Raw genomic sequence first — 18,038 nt, 5'->3', positions numbered from 1 at the left:
GCGACATTAGTGGCAAATCCACCCCACCAATATGTGAAACTGGTAGCTTTGTTTGTTTTCGGGTGCTCAAAAGACTTCAAAATGCCTATATAAGGTGACCTGATATAGGATTTAATAAGTTGAATGAGTTGAAATGTATAAAGAAAAAAGAAACTATTCTAGTACAATATTCCTGACTTCAATTATTGCTGAGCAAATAATTATAGTAAGTACAACAAAGACTAGTTGGTTTAATGCTATGGTACACAAAGCTCTACTTGTTCATAAGGTAGGAAATAGTCTGTCTTCTGATTACCTTTTGCTTCTCCCAGTGCAAATCTTTACACACATATTTTTCTTATTTAGTATTTTCATCAATAACAATTGACGCGTGATCCATGCATGTCTACCTGCCCCAGTTCCCATACTTGATACTTCTTGTACAAATACTCCTGTCTTAATATCTCATGGCATATTTTAACTTTTCCTTTTAGGCTTGGCATCTACATGAAAACAACCGTGAAGTTGAGCTTGCGGATGCTAATTTATCTGAATTTGGTGAGGAAGAAGTGAAAAGAGTGATAGGAGTAGCGCTGTTGTGCACCCAGACATCCCCATCACTACGCCCGTCCATGTCACGCGCAGTGGCAATGCTTGCTGGAGACATTGAGGTCGGTGTTGTGACTTCGCGACCGGGTTATCTGACTGACTGGAAGTTTAACGATGCAACCACTTTTATGAGTAATGATGCTTCATTAATGGCTAAAAGTGAATATAATAGCCACTACAGCTCATCAAGTGGTACAAGCAAGGTGGCTGATCCAGGCCTCCATTCTCCGATAGATGTCACTAAACCTATGCTTCAAGATATCATTGGAGAAGGCAGGTGAGGGTGCCATTTCTGTAAGAAGCAGAGATCAATCCAACTGGAATACATATATATATATATATATATATATGCATGACGCGGCGAGATACCTTTTCTGTAGTAAATTTATTATTGTTGTTTCACTTCTGTTTCTGTTTTCTTTGAGAATTAATAAGTTTGCCATCTTTATGCCACTTAAAAAAAAGTGTGTATAGAAGAGAACACTAGACTAGAGCTGGAATAAAGCCTTTGGAACAAAAGGCCAAATCTTAGTTTGCATTATCCTACTTACGGTTGCCATTGGGCTTCTGATGCTGGAATCTTAGTCTATTTTATTTTTGGGCATCCTATCAAATTAATAATCTTATTCTTGGGAATGGATTTTTCTTTTCTTTTTTTTTTTTTTTTTTTGGGGGGGGGGGGGTGGTGGGGGGTGGTTGAACTTTGTGAATGGATTTAGTTTTACTCCATAATTTTCTAGTTGTTTTGAGCGTTTGCTCCATTTTATTCAAAGAAAATATATAGCAATTGATGGACATGAGAAAATTACCTTTTACACTTGTAGAAAAAATAATTTGTCATGTTAGATTTAATAACTAGTATGCAAAATCTAGTTGGAGTTACTACTTAATTGTCTTTGTTTATTCATATTTATATGTTATTTAATTGGGCGGTTAGTCAGTCAGTGAGTTAAGACTAATTTTGCTAGTGTATCATAATATATATATATATATATTACTTTCAACTAAAATTAATGAATATATTGAAGAATACGTTCTCTTTTCCTCGTCTGTTTCCATCACTTCTACATTTGCCATTCTGAGAGCTTCAAGCTGTCTGTTCTTTATTTCCTTTTCATTTTCATTTTCATTTCTTATCACAATTTTCACATGACATCAAAGCTCGGTAGACAAGAGTTATGGTTTCTGCTCTGGATCATCCATCAAATTCTACAAATTTCATTTCCAATCAATCGAACTGGAGAATGAGTTCATTATAGTATTTAATTTTCTTACTTAGACTAAAGCATACGTTAAATTTTAATTTACCACTTAAACTTATAAAAAAAGAACAATTATATATTTTAAAAAACAAACTCATGCAAGGATTAATGTATTGGAACTTGAACATATCGTCTTATGAAATCATATAAATCTCCAATGAAATTTATTAAAATTTAAATCATCTGTAGATAATTAATAAGTTAATAATTATTATTTTGTGGGGAAGGGAGGAATAATAATTACAGTGAAAAATGAAAGCCATAAAAAATGCAAAAACAGAGAGATTTAATTCAACGAAAGCCATTGAAAAAGAGCAATAATCGGCGAGGGAGGAAAAAAAGTAAGTAGAGATTCTCAACCCCAGAGGCAGTCCTGAATTTTTCAAGGCTGAGGGCAAATTTTCTCAAGTGTCCCTTTATATAAATTAAATAAAAATAAAAAATATTAATTAATTAATTTTATTAAAATTATAAAAAATTACAAAAGATAAGAAAATAATACTTTGGAGCCTCATTAAAACCTTCTTTGGGAAAAATTCAATGGGACAAAACTCCAAACAAAGGAAAAAGAATACCCTACATTGTAAATATTACATTATTAAAGGAAAACTACATATTTGAGTCTATATGCTTTCTCTTAACCTTTGAGCAATTTTTTTTCTTCTTTTTTTTTTGTCTCTTGAGATTTCCGGAAAGTTGTTTTTTAGGAAATATTTTTTAATTTTTATAATAAACACAACATAATAAAAAAAAATAAACTAATTAACAAAGAACAATAAAACCTGGATTTTGAACATATTTTCTTTTACTTGAAACTTTCAATTATAAAGAACAAGAATTTCAATCAAGTTTTCTGTTGAATCGAATAATAAAAAAAAAAAGTTAATAAAGATATGTATTACAATTTATAAATTTTCAGAACAGAAAAGTCCTAAAATAGAAAAAAAAAAGGGACAAATTTCCTAATTTGGCATAACAGTGCAATTTGACCAGAATTATACCTCACTGGTTTAGCAATAAGTATTATTTTTTATGTAATTGACGTCCCTAACAGTCCAATATAACAATACATAACTAAAATTTGAAATATATATCATGGATCTGTATTGAAAATTAAAAATAATTGTTGAAAATTTTAAAAGATTTACTTTTTTATAGATTGAGACCATTTTTTACAGTGAAAATATGATCAAATCGAAGATCAAAAGGTTAGATTTTATAAAATCAATAGTTTATTGATATATTGTTGAGAGAAAATTGAAGGAAGAGAAATAGAGAAAATTATGTTAGGTTTTAGATTTTTACCCGAAGCTGAAGGAGATGGGGGTGGGGAAAGAGAGAGAATAATAGGGGAATAAAGTGATTAATTTTGTGAAATGGAGGAGCTAGTTGGAGATAAAATGTAAAGTACATGAAATAACTAGGGGTGTGCATTTTTTCGGTTTAATCGAACTGACTGAACCGAACCGATCGAATTAATTGGTTTGGTTTGGTTAATTAAATAGATAAAAATCGGTTCAGTTCTAACAATAAAAAATTTCGAATATTTTGGTTAACCGAAATTTCCTCTATCGCCTACTGTTTTTACTGCCCACGGTTTCACCGCCCATCCCCACAGGCCACACACACACAAACTTCTTCTTTCTCCCTCACGCCTCCCCCCCATGTGACCCCTTGACACTCTTTGCATCTCTGGTTGCCCTCTCCCAAACTTCTTTCTCCCTTACCCCAAACCTCTCAAACCTCACGATGTCAGACCCTCTCCCTCTTTCTCTCGTGCGCGTGCTAGGTCCGTCGCCTCATCTCTCCGGCCTCACTAGTGGTCCATCGCTTCCTTCCTACGCGTGTGGCCTCTCAATTCTAGTTCTCAAGACCCCCTTTCTTTTCTTTGATCTTGATCTCATTGCCTCACCTTTGTCACCCCTCTCTCGCCAGCTCACGAACGTCGTCTCTTTCTCGTCGCCTCATGACTATTGATCCCTTCTCGCCGCCTCACGACAGTCTCTCTATCTCATGGCCACATTACAGTTGAAGATGAAGGGCTATTTGGGCCTCTGGCCAAGCAAAGGGATGAACCGAATAAGAGCTGGCCATTTGTTTTTGTCTCCGGCGTTTCGTTTCCTTCCTATGCAGAGGTCAACATCGCCCTAGCTGCATCTTTCTCTTTCCGATCATCCTCTCCCATTCGATGAGTTTTAGTGAAGTTTGGTTATACCAGTTATTTCAGTTTCGATTTTTCGGTTAGCGTATCCTATCGGTTCGGTTCGGCTCAGTTAGTGGGATATGATCGGTTCGATTTGATTGGTAAAAAAATTGATGGTTCAATCGGTTATAATCGAATACTCTCTCTTAGGGACAACTTTTCTAAATTGGCCTAAGGGTGAGTGGAGGGGGGCCTAAGGGTGAGTGGAGGGGGAAGAAAGAATAGGGAACAAAAATAAATATAATATATATTTTATTAAATTTTTTCTCATCATTGGGTCCCTCAATTGTGGGCCGGGCTGTAGCCCTGGTAGCCCTCGGCCAAGGCCGGCCCTGCTCAACCACCCTCCCCCCCCTCCTCTATTTTAACAACGTTTGCCCATTCGTGGCCTTCTCCGACCGACCTCTCTCTCGGAGTGGATTGTGACTGTGACTGTGACTCTGTGAGTGCCTTACTCGTCGTATACAATCCACAAGCCCCTTTTCTCCTCTGCACATCCTCTCTGTCTCGCCCTCTCCACACCGAACACAACGAACAACCAAAAGCCTGAAATGGCTCTTCATGGCGTACCCTCTCTTGCGTCTTCTTCACTCCATCCCTGTCCCAGAAACCACCCCCAACGGCAATCACCACGCACTTCAGAAACGAACCTTCTATACACCTTCAACTCCCTATCGCAGCTCAAACAACTTCACTCTCACATCATCAAAACCAACGCTTCCTACTCACTTCTCTCCCTTCCCCGAGTCGCCTCTGTTTGCGCTTTCTCTCCTGCCTTTCCTTATTACGCCCAAGAAATCTTTGATCGCGCAGATGCGCCTCAAATCAATGTCTGGAATTCTTGTTTGAAAGCCTTTGCGGAAGGCGATACCCCTATTGATGCCATTGCACTCTTCCGCAGATTGAGACAGTATGACGTCCGTCCTGATTCTTTTACTTGCTCTTTTGTTCTCAAGGCTTGCACGCGGTTGTCGGACCTTGTTCATGGTAGGATTTTGCATGGGATTGTTGTGAAACTCGGGTTCCGGTCGAATTTGTTTTTGCAGAACGCAACTGTGAATATGTACGCTTCTTGTGGCGACATGGAGAGTGCTTGGCTTCTGTTTGAGAAAATGCCGCAAAGAGATGTTGTGACCTGGAATACGATGATAACCCAGTTGGTTAGGCGAGGAGACTCTGGTGGGGCATTTGGTTTGTTTTTGCGAATGCCTCAGAGAAGTGTGAGGTCGTGGACGGCCATGATTGCTGGTTTTGTCCAATGTGGGAAGCCCAAGGATGCCGTTCGCCTTTTCTTTCAAATGGAGGAGGCGGGTTTCGGACCAAATGAAGTAACTGTGGTGGCTGTTCTTGCGGCCTGTGCTGATTTGGGTGAACTGGATCTGGGCAGGAGGATTCAGGACTACTCGGACCAAAATGGTTTTGGAAGAAATGCCCGTGTTTCGAACACTCTGATTGACATGTACATCAAATGTGGATGCTTAGAAGCTGCACGCAGAGTTTTTGATGGCATGCAGGAATGGACAATCGTGTCATGTTCAGCAATGATCCAAGGCCTCGCAATGCATGGTCGAGCAGAGGAAGCACTGCATCTCTTCTCTAGGATGACTCAATTGGGCATCATGCCAAATGGAGTCACCTTCATCGGTTTGTTGCATGCTTGTAGCCACATGGGGATGGTAAATGAGGGAAGAAGATTTTTTGCCAGCATGACTAATGATTACGGGATAACTCCTCAAGTTGAACACTACGGTTGCATGGTTGATCTTTTAAGCCGAGCCGGACTTCTTCAAGAGGCCCATGATTTCATCGTGAATATGCCTATCAAACCGAATGGAGTGGTGTGGGGAGCACTTCTTGGTGGATGCAGAGTCCACAAGAACATCGAGATGGCTGAGGAAGCAATGCAACATCTCCTTGTATTGGATCCAGGCAACGACGGATACTACGTCGTGCTATCCAACATTTTTGCAGAGGCAAAGCGGTGGGAAGATGTAGCTAGAGTGAGGAAGCTGATGAAAGACCGAGGGTTGAAGAAGACACCTGGGTGGAGTTCAATCACTATAGATGAAGTGGTTCATGAGTTTGTGGCTGGGGATGAGACCCATCCTCAAGCCAGGGAGATATCTGAAGGGTGGGAGCAATTGCTGGAAGAAATGAAGCCAAAAGGTTATGTACCGAACACTTCAGTAGTTCTGCTGGATATGGGGGAGCATGAGAAGGAAAAAGCTCTGTATCGCCATAGCGAGAAGTTGGCTTTGGTTTTTGGACTAATGAAGACGCCAACTGGGACACCGATCAGAATCATGAAGAACCTACGTGTTTGTGAAGATTGTCATAATGCTTTCAAATTGATATCGGGGATTGTTAACCGAGATATTGTAGTGCGTGACCGAAACAGGTTCCACTGTTTTAAAGATGGCTGTTGCTCTTGCAGGGATTATTGGTAATAATATTGATGATCCAAGACCATACATATTGATATATCAAATTGCTATTTATTTGTTGAAAAACCCACATGCTTCGAAGATTTTTAGTTGCCCTTGGAAAAAGAAGTCCCCTCCTATTAACACAGGAACTGAAAGTGGAACAAAGGGTAAGATGAGGTGCGTAGCCTTTCCCTCAACCACCTTAACTTCGCTCCCCTGGCTACTGAAGGTTGGGCCGAAGGCTATAGACTGTGATAAAGATTTGCTGCGATATACATCTTTAACTAGGTGTCGAACTCCTAAATCAATAAAGGGTGCTTGGGTAGAGAAATGAAAGCTGTTTAGGGCAAGTGCCATCAGTTCTTTGCCTTTGGGCAATTAGTCCAGTCTTTAATAACGTTGCACGATTGAAGTGGGAAAGCAGGGGGGATCGAATTGAACTAATAGAACCAGGTGATGCTTGCTGAACCTGGTTGGATTCTCCACAACCCCTTTGCGGGCTCTGTACTGTAGCAAGAAATGATACATTCGGTTAAAGAAAGTCCTTAGTGTAAATTGCTTTGAATGGGTAAATTAATCATTTGTCTTTAGGGATCTGAAATTAATCCTCTCATACTTATTAATTGATGTACCTGAGATGCATTTCCTCTAGCTCCCTAAAAAGACATTATATAAACTGGATTAAAAGAGTCAAGTCATCCTAAAATTAGAATTCATTTCAAAGGACAACAAAAGGATCTTTGTTCGGGGACCACGACTTTAATAAAGCACTATTGGGTGCAGGTTTCTCGTTACCTAGATTATGAATTTTCAGAAAAAATGTGAACCAACAGGAAGAAAAACAAAACTCTTCCTTATATACAGAATTCTCAATGGCACATCTGCTACCCTGGGTTAACCCTTCGAACTACTGCTGAATCCATGGTAAGTGATAGCAGGAGAGGCATCCATAATAGATCTGAAATAAATTCGGGTTATGTACTTGGATAGATCCGCCCATAATGGGTTTGGATCTAATACCAGATTCAAAACAGGTTCTACCAATGGCAGTTGAATTCCCTTTCTTTCATGGAGAAAGTGGACAGTCTTATAGACTAGGACAACTCTCATTTTTTTTTCTCTTCGAAAGTGTGAAAACTCTCCGTGTGTGTGAGGTATTTAGATTGTGGAAACAAACGATTTCTACCGTGATTTCGTTTCATACTAGTTATTCAACCTGTTGATCCTATTTTCACTGTGCAACCAGGTAAATCTGGTTTAATGATTCGTTTGTTTCATTATTTCTAACAAGATGTTTAATAGCAGCCAAGGATGAGTTCGATCCATTAGGTTTTTCATAAACTCGCTCGCTAATTCTTTAATATGTGTTTCAAATTTATTACTCCGAACTCGAACCGAACTCCAAATAGAAATTTCATCCGAAGAATGTTTAGGTAGGTCAATCCTTTTGAAATTTTCCATACTATTTAGCTTTCAACTCTTAATCAACCTCTAGCCAATACGTCATGGACCTAGCACAAAAAAATGGAGGACGTTTTGAACATAGTAGGGAGCTTGAGAGAACTTTAACCTACGATTTGATTCAAGCCACTCTACTACTAGTACACACGCACCCTACCTTAATAATCATATAGGCACCGGGGGACCTACTCAGTAAAGAAGGGGACTTCCCCTTCATGAGACTGCTAGTCGGCTGGTATGGAGGGACTAGTTTTGCTTGCTTCCGACTTCTTTGCTTGCGCACTTTAGTATGACATTCATTTCTCATACCGATTACTTTTGTGTTCTACTTTCTTAAGGAAATATCACTCTCTCTCTCCCCTATACCTATCGGTCAAGCTACTTCGTTCCTACTTTGAGAAGTTTGGATTCACTCCTTCCCTTATTCCCCAATGCCTAGGAGCAACACTTTAGATCCCAGGTTAGGGAGTGGCTAGGGACTGGTAACTAAACTGGAAAAAAAGCACTACGTCGTAGGTTCTTCTCTTTCTTTGGCATAAACAATAAAAAGCTTCAACTAATCCGATCTTTCAACCGCACTTCATGGCAAAGCGGTCTTCTTCAATTTATGTTCACATCTTTGTCTCCCTCTTTCAAGTGAGTTCAGTTAGCCCTTAGGGTCAGAAGAGAGCTCATCTCTACTTCCTTTCCTCCTCTAGAGCTCAACGTTGGCAAATTCGTATAGTTGATCGTCGGCTTCGAACGGCTCCCGTCCTAGATCTGTTTGAAGAGGTAGCAAGCCAGCTTCAAAACAAGAAGATTTATGCTCCACAATAAGTTTCTGAATACAAACCATCAATAAAAGAAGTAATAGGTATCCCCGTGGATGGAGATAAAGATAGGGATCCATCTGGATCTTGATTCGCTATTTCCATTTTTTTTCTCTGATTGATTGCCTTTTTTTCTTTTTACGACAAGTTTTAAATCTTAATGTTGGCCAGAAATTTCTTTCTTACTTGATAGAATAAGAAATGTTCCAACTTTTTCAATTATTTGGGTCGAAGCGTAGACAAGTGAGCAGAGGCCAGCGCCCAAGAAACAGGGAAGCCCATCATAGAGCACTCGGCTAGAAGTAGAAGACTGCTGGCCTTCTAGACCAGTATTGCCAACAGATCCATCCTGTAACTTATGCTACACGAGTATTTAGATAAAAAAAAAATTAATGTACATGAAGGCATCATTTTGTCACTTGTGTTTTTTTCACTCAGTTATAGGTTTGCCATTCATCGCATTCCTTGTGCTGGGATGGGATTATGGATGTTGGCACTCCTTTTGTGTCCTATTTGTTCTCAATTTATTGTAATTAATTAGTCTCATGCACAACTCGATCTTAACAAAGGGATATCAGAGCTACCCGCCCTGGCAGTGAGAATGCTTGCCGGAGATATTGAGGTGAAGCATGGTGGTTGTGTGGTGGTGGCTGATCCCCAGGCTATTCTCCTGTAACTGCCACTAAACCTACCCCCTATCCATGGCAGATCCAACAATCAGAAGACGCACAAATGAGGAGGCTTCCCCCCTAGAATGAATCCAGATCTAACAACAACAATAATAATAATAATAATGCAAAAGGCAAAATGACAAATTTGTTATTAATCCATCTTTCTCTCTGTAGTAAAACTTGCTGCTTTCCCCGAATTACAAAGAGCTATAGCAGAACAGAGTGTTCTGCGAATCTTGGCTTTCTTCCCCCCAGTTAATAAGAAATTACTTACTATCCGCTAAACAATCTTTCATTTTCATCAGGCATTGACAAAAAAAAGGAAAAGAAATACCACCACACCAAAAAAAGGACGAGAATGTTGAAGAAACCCCTAACCAGCCCCAACGAGTCAGTTTGTTACTTGCAGAGAATTACCCTTACAAGAGCAAGGACGAGGCAAGAGGCGGTGAAGAAGAAGAGGGTGACAAAGTCCCTGGCCGACCACTTGCGAACGGTGGCGGCGGCGGCCTTGGCCTCCACCCCCAAGCTCTTCGCCCTTCGGAGCGCATCGACTTCCTTGAGCAAATCGAACTCGGCCCCTTTCTTCTTCAACTCCTCCACGCATTTGCCCAAGAGCTTGGAGTCCTCTCTCTCCCTCTCCAGCAGCTTCTCCAAGTGGCCCTCCACGTCCGTCTTGTAGCGGATGGCCCAAATGATCCCCAGAGAAGAGAGAAGGGAGCAGAGCGAGGGGATCCAGGATCTGTGGCAAGAAGACACCGAATGAGAGGCGCTGCTGCTGAAGAGCAGGACCAGAGCCGTTGAGTGGAAGAGGAAGAAGAAACAGTAGAGTTGGGTGATCTCTTTGCGGATGGTGTCGATTTGGATCTCTTTGAGGCAGATCCGGTTCAGGATTAGCTCCTCTTCTTTCAGCCATTGCTTCAGCAGAAGCTTGTGCGTTGGGGTCTCTGCTATTTGGTGAAGCGGGTGTGGAGGCTTCGACTCCATCATCATCGCACCTGAGTATGTATTCTGCTGATCGGACATCGCATGTGTTATTGTATTACACGAGAGAGGTGCAAATAGAGGCTATGAATGATCTGAGAGAGAGAGAGAGAGAGAGAGAGAGAGAGAAGGAAGGAAGGAGCGTATATTCAAACGCCTGTGCTGATTTTGAACTCTGTAACGGTCGACTTTTGGCACGAGTATTTTGTATTTCCAGGAGTACCCCCACCTTTAATTAATTGCATTATGTGAGCGTGCCGTTGTTTTCTGTTTGATGAAAGAATTATGAAGTAGAAAATTACGGTCAAACCCTCAATTTTTTGTGATTCGAAGTATTTGTATAGATATTTTTTTGTAATTTAAAATTAATTGTGAAAATGTTTATAGTTTATTAATTTTTTTTGTTTAGACACCATTTTATTATTTTTGACCAAAGCCTAGCAACAAGCCCATAAAACTCAAAGTTCAAAAGTGTAAGGGTCAGAAAAATAAAATAATGACAAAAGAGGTTCCAAAAGACCCTGTTAACTGAGAGGTCCCTAAGAGACTTTCCTTGATAGCCTTCTGTTAAAAAGAACCAAGAAACCTTGGAAAAGTCCCTCGGGTAGTCCATTGTGGAGTATTCTCATGACAAATGAGCAACCAATTTCCTCTAAAATCTTTTCCTAAAAATTTGCAAGAGATCATGAACATTATCTGCAACAAATCCTAACCTCAATATATCAAGATTATTATCGCTTCCCAACAATTTCATCTATAAGTAGATAAGGATATTTTTTCCCAAGTAAATCACTTTTTACTAGTTTAGGCAATTCCTTATGTGATTTTTAAGAATCTGACTTAAGCATTGAAATACTTGCATAAGGAATACCCTACACTTTCTGATGATTTTCTTCTTTGCAAAGTATTCAAAATTTTAAGATGGTTTTTTTTTGACAAATAAATCTTGTTGTTGTATTTGAACGACAATAATTGGTGGCGTTTGTTGGAAATCGATCAAAAAGACGAGTATACACAAATATTTAAGATGGTTTGCACAAGATCTCAAGTGGTTGAAATAAATGAAGTGAAGAAATGACTTACATAGGACTTCTTTCCAAGAGTGAAAGAAAGGCCTTTGCCATGGTAAGTCTTGTCTTTGACTTTTGTGATAAGGGGAAGGAGAATGGTGAAGCGGGTTCTTTGTTTCGACTTGGGATATGTACAGTAAAAAGGTAATTCTCTTTATACTAGACAATATACGGACTCCATTATACATATGATAGTACAAATATATCACTCGGGCAATTTCTTTTCCACTATAACAAATCACTTTTATGGATACTCAATTTGGACATAACCGTCCTTGTGAAGGTTAATATATTCCTTGTCTTTTTTGACTTCTATTATTCTCAGGTGGGTATTGATACAGAGTAGGTTGGGGTACTTCTAATAGAGTTTGGTGAGGCTATTGAAATTTGACTTCAGCTATTTTCAATCCAAAATAAGAGTCCTTGAATTCTTCTGTCAGTAGTCCTTAGAATTTCTCGAGGAACTAGGAGACTTTCTCAGAATGACCTTTAAGAGGTCTAGGATTGCTCCATTGTCAGTTCACTTTGGAAGCAACACAAGGAAAGTACTAAGGCCCTTTAAGAGATTGCAGTTTTTCTACAAAATGTCATGCCTCATGTATCTCTTCCGTTAACTTTGTAAAATTACATAAAAAATGGACAAAATAATCCAACATCTGAGACCTTTTAGGAGACCTTCCTAAGGAGTTTGTAACACCCAGTGTTACCGATGTTAAGAGAATGAGAAAGGAAGTGAGAAACTTCCAAAATTGCCCTTAAAAAGGTGAATGATCCTTGAGAATAATTGTGCCCTATGAGATGGGCATTTTGGTAATTTGGATAGTGAAGTCTAATAAAAAAAGTATTTTGATAAATTGAAAATAATTCCTAGGTGGAACTAAGTATGTAAGTGAATTAAATCCTATTTTTGTATTTATGAGGAGATAAATGGGATTAATAATTCACAAGGGGGTATTTTGGTAATTTTGGGAGTATAATTCCATGAGAGAATTTATTTATTAAAGAGGGAAAATTAATTATAGTGTGTTAATATGTAAGAAGTAGTTTATTTTTCCCTAAATTGGAGATTAAATGTGGTGGAGCCACATGAATGGCCAAGATGGAGGCTTAGAAGCCAAGTTTGGTGTCAAGGAGTGACACTTGGGAGGCTCTTGGCCAAGAGAAATGAGAGAGTTAATTAATATAAAAAAAATAAAAAATGGTCATTCTTGCATTAATGAGGAGCCATCATTGTGTGGAGTAAAGGAAAATCCAAAATAGAAATAAAAATGGTCTCCCATTAATGTTTTGAAAATATGAGATTTATTTAAAAGGAAAAGAAATGAATTATGTCATTCATTCTTGATGTGTGAAAATTGTCTCCATTTATTAAATGTTGAGAAATTAATAAATCCAATGGATGAGATTAATCTTTGAGTGAGATTGTGATCCAATGGTGGTGGATGGAAGCTTGTGGTTGGCATGAATTGCCAACTTATTAAGAGTGTGTTTTCTCTTAAGGGTGGAGATCAAATCTTCCAAATTGAATGGATGAGATTAAAACCTCCAAAGCACATAGATTGTGCTTGTTATGGAAGGCTATGATGTATTCTTCCAATTTAAGTAAAATCCTAGGGCTAAGATTTATTCTTGCCATTGAAATAAAAGAAGTGAATAAAGGAGATTATATTGGCTATAAAAATAGAGGTAGAGAAGAGGGCTAAGCTTTAAGCCAAGTGATTAGAGAAGGAAAGAAAGAAAGAAAGGAAGAAAGAAAGAAGAAGATGAAGGAATCAAGATGATGATAGGAGCTCTCTTGAGATAAAGATTGAAGAATTTCAAGAATAAGATAAGGGATGGCCCCATGGGAGGGTGACCTTGCAATGTGTTGTAAGTATGGTTCAGAAATGTGTATGTTGCATTTTGCATGTTCTATTGTGTTCATGAGACCTATGGCCATAGGGTAGTTTGGGAACATGGTGGGAATGGTGGGTTGATACCTCTAACCTTGGTGGGTTGTGAGGGCAAAGAGACCTACCCACATTTGCATGCATTTGACATCATATAATCTTGTTATGTTCATATTTACTTTGCATTGCACCCTTATTGAGCTTAATAGCTCATGAGGTTTTTACCCTCACATATAAGTTGTCAAGGCATGAGAAAGTCAAGGCAATGGTGGGATGGCTTGTAGATGCATGAGATGGAAGATTCAAGATCATAGTATGGCTTATGAAAGCCTATTTTTGTGGTTGTATTTATTTATGTTGTAATAAGCACTATGAGTGGGTGTAAGATGTATTATCTTTCTCTTTGTTGTGTGAGTGTTGTGGAAGAAGAAAAATGAGTAATTGTTTATGAAATGAGGCTTTGGGATGTTAAAAGTGGGTATTTAAATTTTGAAAATTTTGGGTTAGAAAGGCCCAAGAGAAAAAAAAAAAAAAAAAGAGTAAGATTGGCAGGTGGTAGCAGTCGGGGCTCGCACGTGGCCCATAAGGGGCCACAGTGGGTAGCAAGCAGCACAGCAGGCACGCGGGACCTAGGAGTGCCAATAGGCCCCGCTAGCCAATTTTGGGAATTTTGGGGCATTTTCTAATTGATTTTGGACCCTGGAGAAATTTTCAAAATAAAAGGATTTTTCGGACATTTTTTTGAGATAAATGTCGAATTTTTGAAAAATAGATTTTTTGAGTTTTTTCTCGAATTTTTGAGAAAATCAATAGGTTGATTGAAATGGTGAATTTTATGGAGCCCAGTGGAATTCTTGAAAAGAAGAAGAATTAAAATAAATAAAAAAAATGGTGATTGGGCAAACTTTATGGAAATTAATTAGGCAAGTGTGATTTGGTTAAAGCCCAATTCTGTTAGTGGATCCTGGGGTTAAGGAAGGGACGGACGAAGCCTAGTTCCCATCTAGGGTGTTTCATGTTGAAACTTAGTCTACCTTTCACGACAGGCTGGGCATGTGAGCAATTCGGGTAATTGTTCACGAGTGGCACCCGTATGTGGGAACGGGGCGTCACAGTTTGGTATTAGAGTGGTGGTTGGAGTGTTGAGTGGAGGATGCTTGGCAGAAAATGTGGAATAAGTTTGATCGAAAGGCCTCGAAAGTAAGACCACATGTCGGAGGACCCTAGGAGTTGGGTTGGGGCATTGAGGTCCGTGGCAATTTGAATGGAGTGCTCGGGTATTCCTGTTGTAGGAATAGGAAAATATCATAGGTTGAGATGATATTTCATGAGAGGTATACGGGTCGAGCAAAGAAGAATCAAAAGCCCAAGTATGGGTGTTGGTGTCAAGAACCCTAATGTTGAAATTTGGGGTATATGAAGCGTTCTAAGGATGAGAGTTCCTTGTAATTGAAGTGTTGAGACTCGTGTGGGGACACGAAGCTGAGTCATGATAAGAATCATGATGAGGCAAGGAGAGCCTGAGGTATATCTAATCCAGGAAGGGATTAACGGAGCATCCCTATGTTGGGGATATGGTCAAATATGTATAAGGGAATGGAGTTGTTCCCATAAAGGTGGTGTGTTAAGGGTTGTGTGCTTGAACTAGGGTGAGCTAAGGCTGAAATTAGCTCGAAACCCAAGGAAGGGAGTCGTCAACGGGTTGTGTGACGAGCTCTGGGAGGGGAGTAAGCTAAAGTTGCTTGTAGAGAGGCTCTAGATGGAGCGAGCATGTGAAGCATATGCCTGTCATGGCCAGGGTAGGCGTGACGTAGGTAACTTGCAGAAAGACTCCGAGGGGAGTCGGGCATGAGTGATGCATGAGGGATGCATATGGTGCCGTGTGATTGTATCGCTATAGCGATCCCAGAGGGGATGTGCCTAAGGTATGAGTGGACCTTAGTTGGGTTCATAATGAATCAAGATCTATCCTAGGAAAGGATAGACGGGTGGCAAATGGACCCTAGTAGGCGTGATAATGAGATGGAAAATCCTTAGTGGGTCGAGTTGGAATCCAGGGAAATCTAGATTAGGGATAAAGGAGTTGGGCATGTGTTGATATGGGTGTGGGAGCCATAGGACTAGAAGTCCTAGTTGTGAAAGGCCAAGTAACCGTTCATGTGAATGATGGATGAAGGGCCAATTAAACTCTCGTTATGACGCTTAGGGTCGGGTGGGACACCTAAGGTCGAGGGATGAGAGGTGAATAGACCCTCATTGTGATGCTTGGGGTCAGGGATGACGTCTAAGGTCAGAGACCCTTGATGGGAGACAAGGAGGTCACCCAATGAAGGGTATGAACGGGTGTGTGGGCCGAGGGCAATAAGTGTGTGGCAACAGGACATCCATGGGCTATGCGTGCACAGGAAATGCCAACTTTGGATGTCGAGTGGGCAGGGGCATTGTAAGTGATGTGGAGGCCTCGGATTTTAAATTCCAAGTCATGGAAGCTCGAGCGAGGCGTGCTAGAAGGCCAGGCCGGGTGTAGTGACTGAATACATTCATGGGTGTGCAAGAAGAGACGAGAGGTCTCGATTTACCTGGAGGGTACTGGTAGGTGCCTTGGGTTATGGGTGCTGGAGCTTGAGGTAGGCTCAGCTTGTCTATCGTGGATGGAGAGATCATTGTCAGTCAAGCTCTGGGATGAGCTGGGTGGCGAAATGAATCATGATGGACTTGGATCCATTGTTATGGAAAGTTGGAGCTTTCAAATGTTGGTTGGAAGCTGTGAGGTGTGATCTTGTGGGGTAAGATCAGGAGGCCTCAAGGGTTGTAGTGGTTTGAGATTCTCTTAGGTAAGAAGAGACGTAAAGTCTTGAGGAGCAAGGCTTATGGTGGGAGCTTGAGGTTACTTTTGGTCGAGGGTGGTGGAACCATCGTAGCTCGCGGAGGTTTTATAGTAGCAAAATGCTACAGGTACGAGGCTCATCGTGATGGATCTGATGCTATGGACCATGTGGCAGAGGACTAATGAGTTGGCTCGCAATGAGGGCAGATGGCCCATGGGTCTGAGCAACTTAGTGAACTATAAGTGACGATTAGATGCCAAAGATCTGAAGCAGCACCTTAGGAAATTTGGTCAGGTGAGACCGATAGCCTCCTGCAAGGGATAAGACACTAGAGTAGTCCTAAGAAGGAATCGCGGAATGTAGTAATGTTCCGATAGATTAGTAGTCGAGTAGGAAGTTTGACGGGGTGATGGCTGCGAGCGTGGTGGGGTAGCCATGCCGGGTTCGATATCAAAGGTGGGACCGGAAGGCTTGGAGTCACGCTACAGGTGCAAAGTAAATCAGTGATGGACCTGAGCCATGCTGTTGGGAACTGTTGTTGGGACAGTGTAAGGGAGCAACACAGTAATGATGATTAGGTGTTGGCTCTCCAAAGCATAGGGCAACACGATGGGGAACCAGTGTTGGGCCAGTGTATGGGAGTGACACGGTAATGATGATTAGGTGTTGGCTCTCCAAAACACAAGGCAACACGATGGGGAACCAGTGTTGGGCCAGTGTATGGGAGTGACATGGTAATTATGACCAGGTGTTGGCTCGCCTAAAGCACAGGGCAACACAATGATTATGCAGATGGTCAGGGGCTAAAGATCTGTGAGATGCACGGTAGGGGTGACGAAAGTTGTGGTCAGTCCCACTACTCAGTTGTGAGTAATAAGAGATGTTAGGGCATTACACCCAAGTGGGGGTTAAGCCATTTATTTCAAAAGAGTGGTGTCGAAGTGGTTTGGCGAAGATTTAGGTGTTGTAGCGTCTCGAGATGTTCGAGAAAGAACCCGTGGAAAAGAAACGGGTCTAGCGTGGGAATAACGTTACGGTTGATGCCTACCGGTGACAAGTCTAATGCTAGGGACCACTGGATACAGACGATTAGTTCATAGGAGGGACTGCAGCCCTCTATATAGAGTAATCCGTCTATGGTGGAGACAATTAGACACCGAAGACTTGGGGTCTGCTGTAGGTTATGTCTGGGTTAGACCTAAATTTTCATGAGGGCTGAGGTATCGTGGTAGCGTCTTTGGTTATCATGGCAGCCAAAAGGTTTATGAATCGATTGGGTGATATCTTGTGGTGTGAAAACAAGATGTGTGGTGATGCTCCTTGCCAAAGGATGCTAAGGCAATTGTGGTTAAATTTGATCAAAATAGATATGGTAATTTGGGATGATGGACCCAGTGTAACCTTACGGTAATGTGGAAAGATGGGTTGATTGGTGGAGTCGATAAATGGTTCTAGAATGATAAGTGAGTGCCATGGAGGGCGAGACTTACGAGTGGGAAGCCAACCATGAGATGAGAATATTGAAGCGTGCGAAGGTTTCAAGTAAAGGGATCTCAAATCTTGTGATGTGAGTCGTGGTAGGCTGAACGCGTGGCTAAGGCATGGTTCAGAATTCGTGAAGGCTCGCAATTGCACATTCTAATGTTAGTTCTAAATATGTAGATGTGAAAATGAAGAAGTATCCTCATGTGGCAGTGGAGGGGTTTCTAGTTGATGACACAGTATCAGTCGCCAGGTGGTAGCACCTGATGGTAATGATGGGAGCGTGAGGCTCGAGTACTGTGATGGCTAAACCAGACGAATTTTGATAAAGAGATCCGAGGTGATAAAAGATGGTTGGTCAAGGC

General features: G+C 40.8%; 3 protein-coding genes across 5 annotated transcripts in view; 2 read left to right on the top strand and 1 right to left on the bottom strand.

Moving 5' to 3' along the window:
• LOC127791837 (probable LRR receptor-like serine/threonine-protein kinase At1g56140) overlaps window positions 1–1,162 on the top strand; it is a 34,113-nt gene extending 32,951 nt beyond the window's left edge. For all 3 annotated transcript variants that reach the window (XM_052321967.1, XM_052321965.1, XM_052321966.1), the window contains exon 24: window positions 474–1,162. In XM_052321967.1, coding sequence (XP_052177927.1) covers window positions 474–869 — 396 coding nt within the window. In that variant the 3' untranslated portion in view covers window positions 870–1,162. The remainder of the gene's footprint in view (window positions 1–473) is intronic.
• Window positions 1,163–4,442: 3,280 nt separating this feature from the next.
• LOC127791438 (pentatricopeptide repeat-containing protein At5g66520-like) lies at window positions 4,443–7,069 on the top strand. Its single transcript, XM_052321316.1, has one exon. It carries the CDS (start codon window positions 4,605–4,607, stop codon window positions 6,498–6,500), a length of 1,896 nt encoding a protein of 631 aa, XP_052177276.1. The 5' UTR covers window positions 4,443–4,604; the 3' UTR covers window positions 6,501–7,069.
• Window positions 7,070–9,556: 2,487 nt separating this feature from the next.
• Window positions 9,557–10,552, bottom strand: LOC127792353 (uncharacterized). The gene has a single exon (XM_052322822.1). The coding sequence runs from the start codon at window positions 10,444–10,446 to the stop codon at window positions 9,820–9,822; it is 627 nt and encodes a 208-aa protein (XP_052178782.1). The 5' UTR covers window positions 10,447–10,552; the 3' UTR covers window positions 9,557–9,819.
• Window positions 10,553–18,038: the final 7,486 nt, after the last annotated feature.

Source organism: Diospyros lotus, chromosome 15 (genome assembly GCF_014633365.1).
Source record: "Diospyros lotus cultivar Yz01 chromosome 15, ASM1463336v1, whole genome shotgun sequence".
NCBI lineage: Eukaryota > Viridiplantae > Streptophyta > Magnoliopsida > Ericales > Ebenaceae > Diospyros > Diospyros lotus.
Note: the sequence above shows the minus strand (reverse complement) of the source record. Positions and strands in the feature narration are given on the sequence as shown.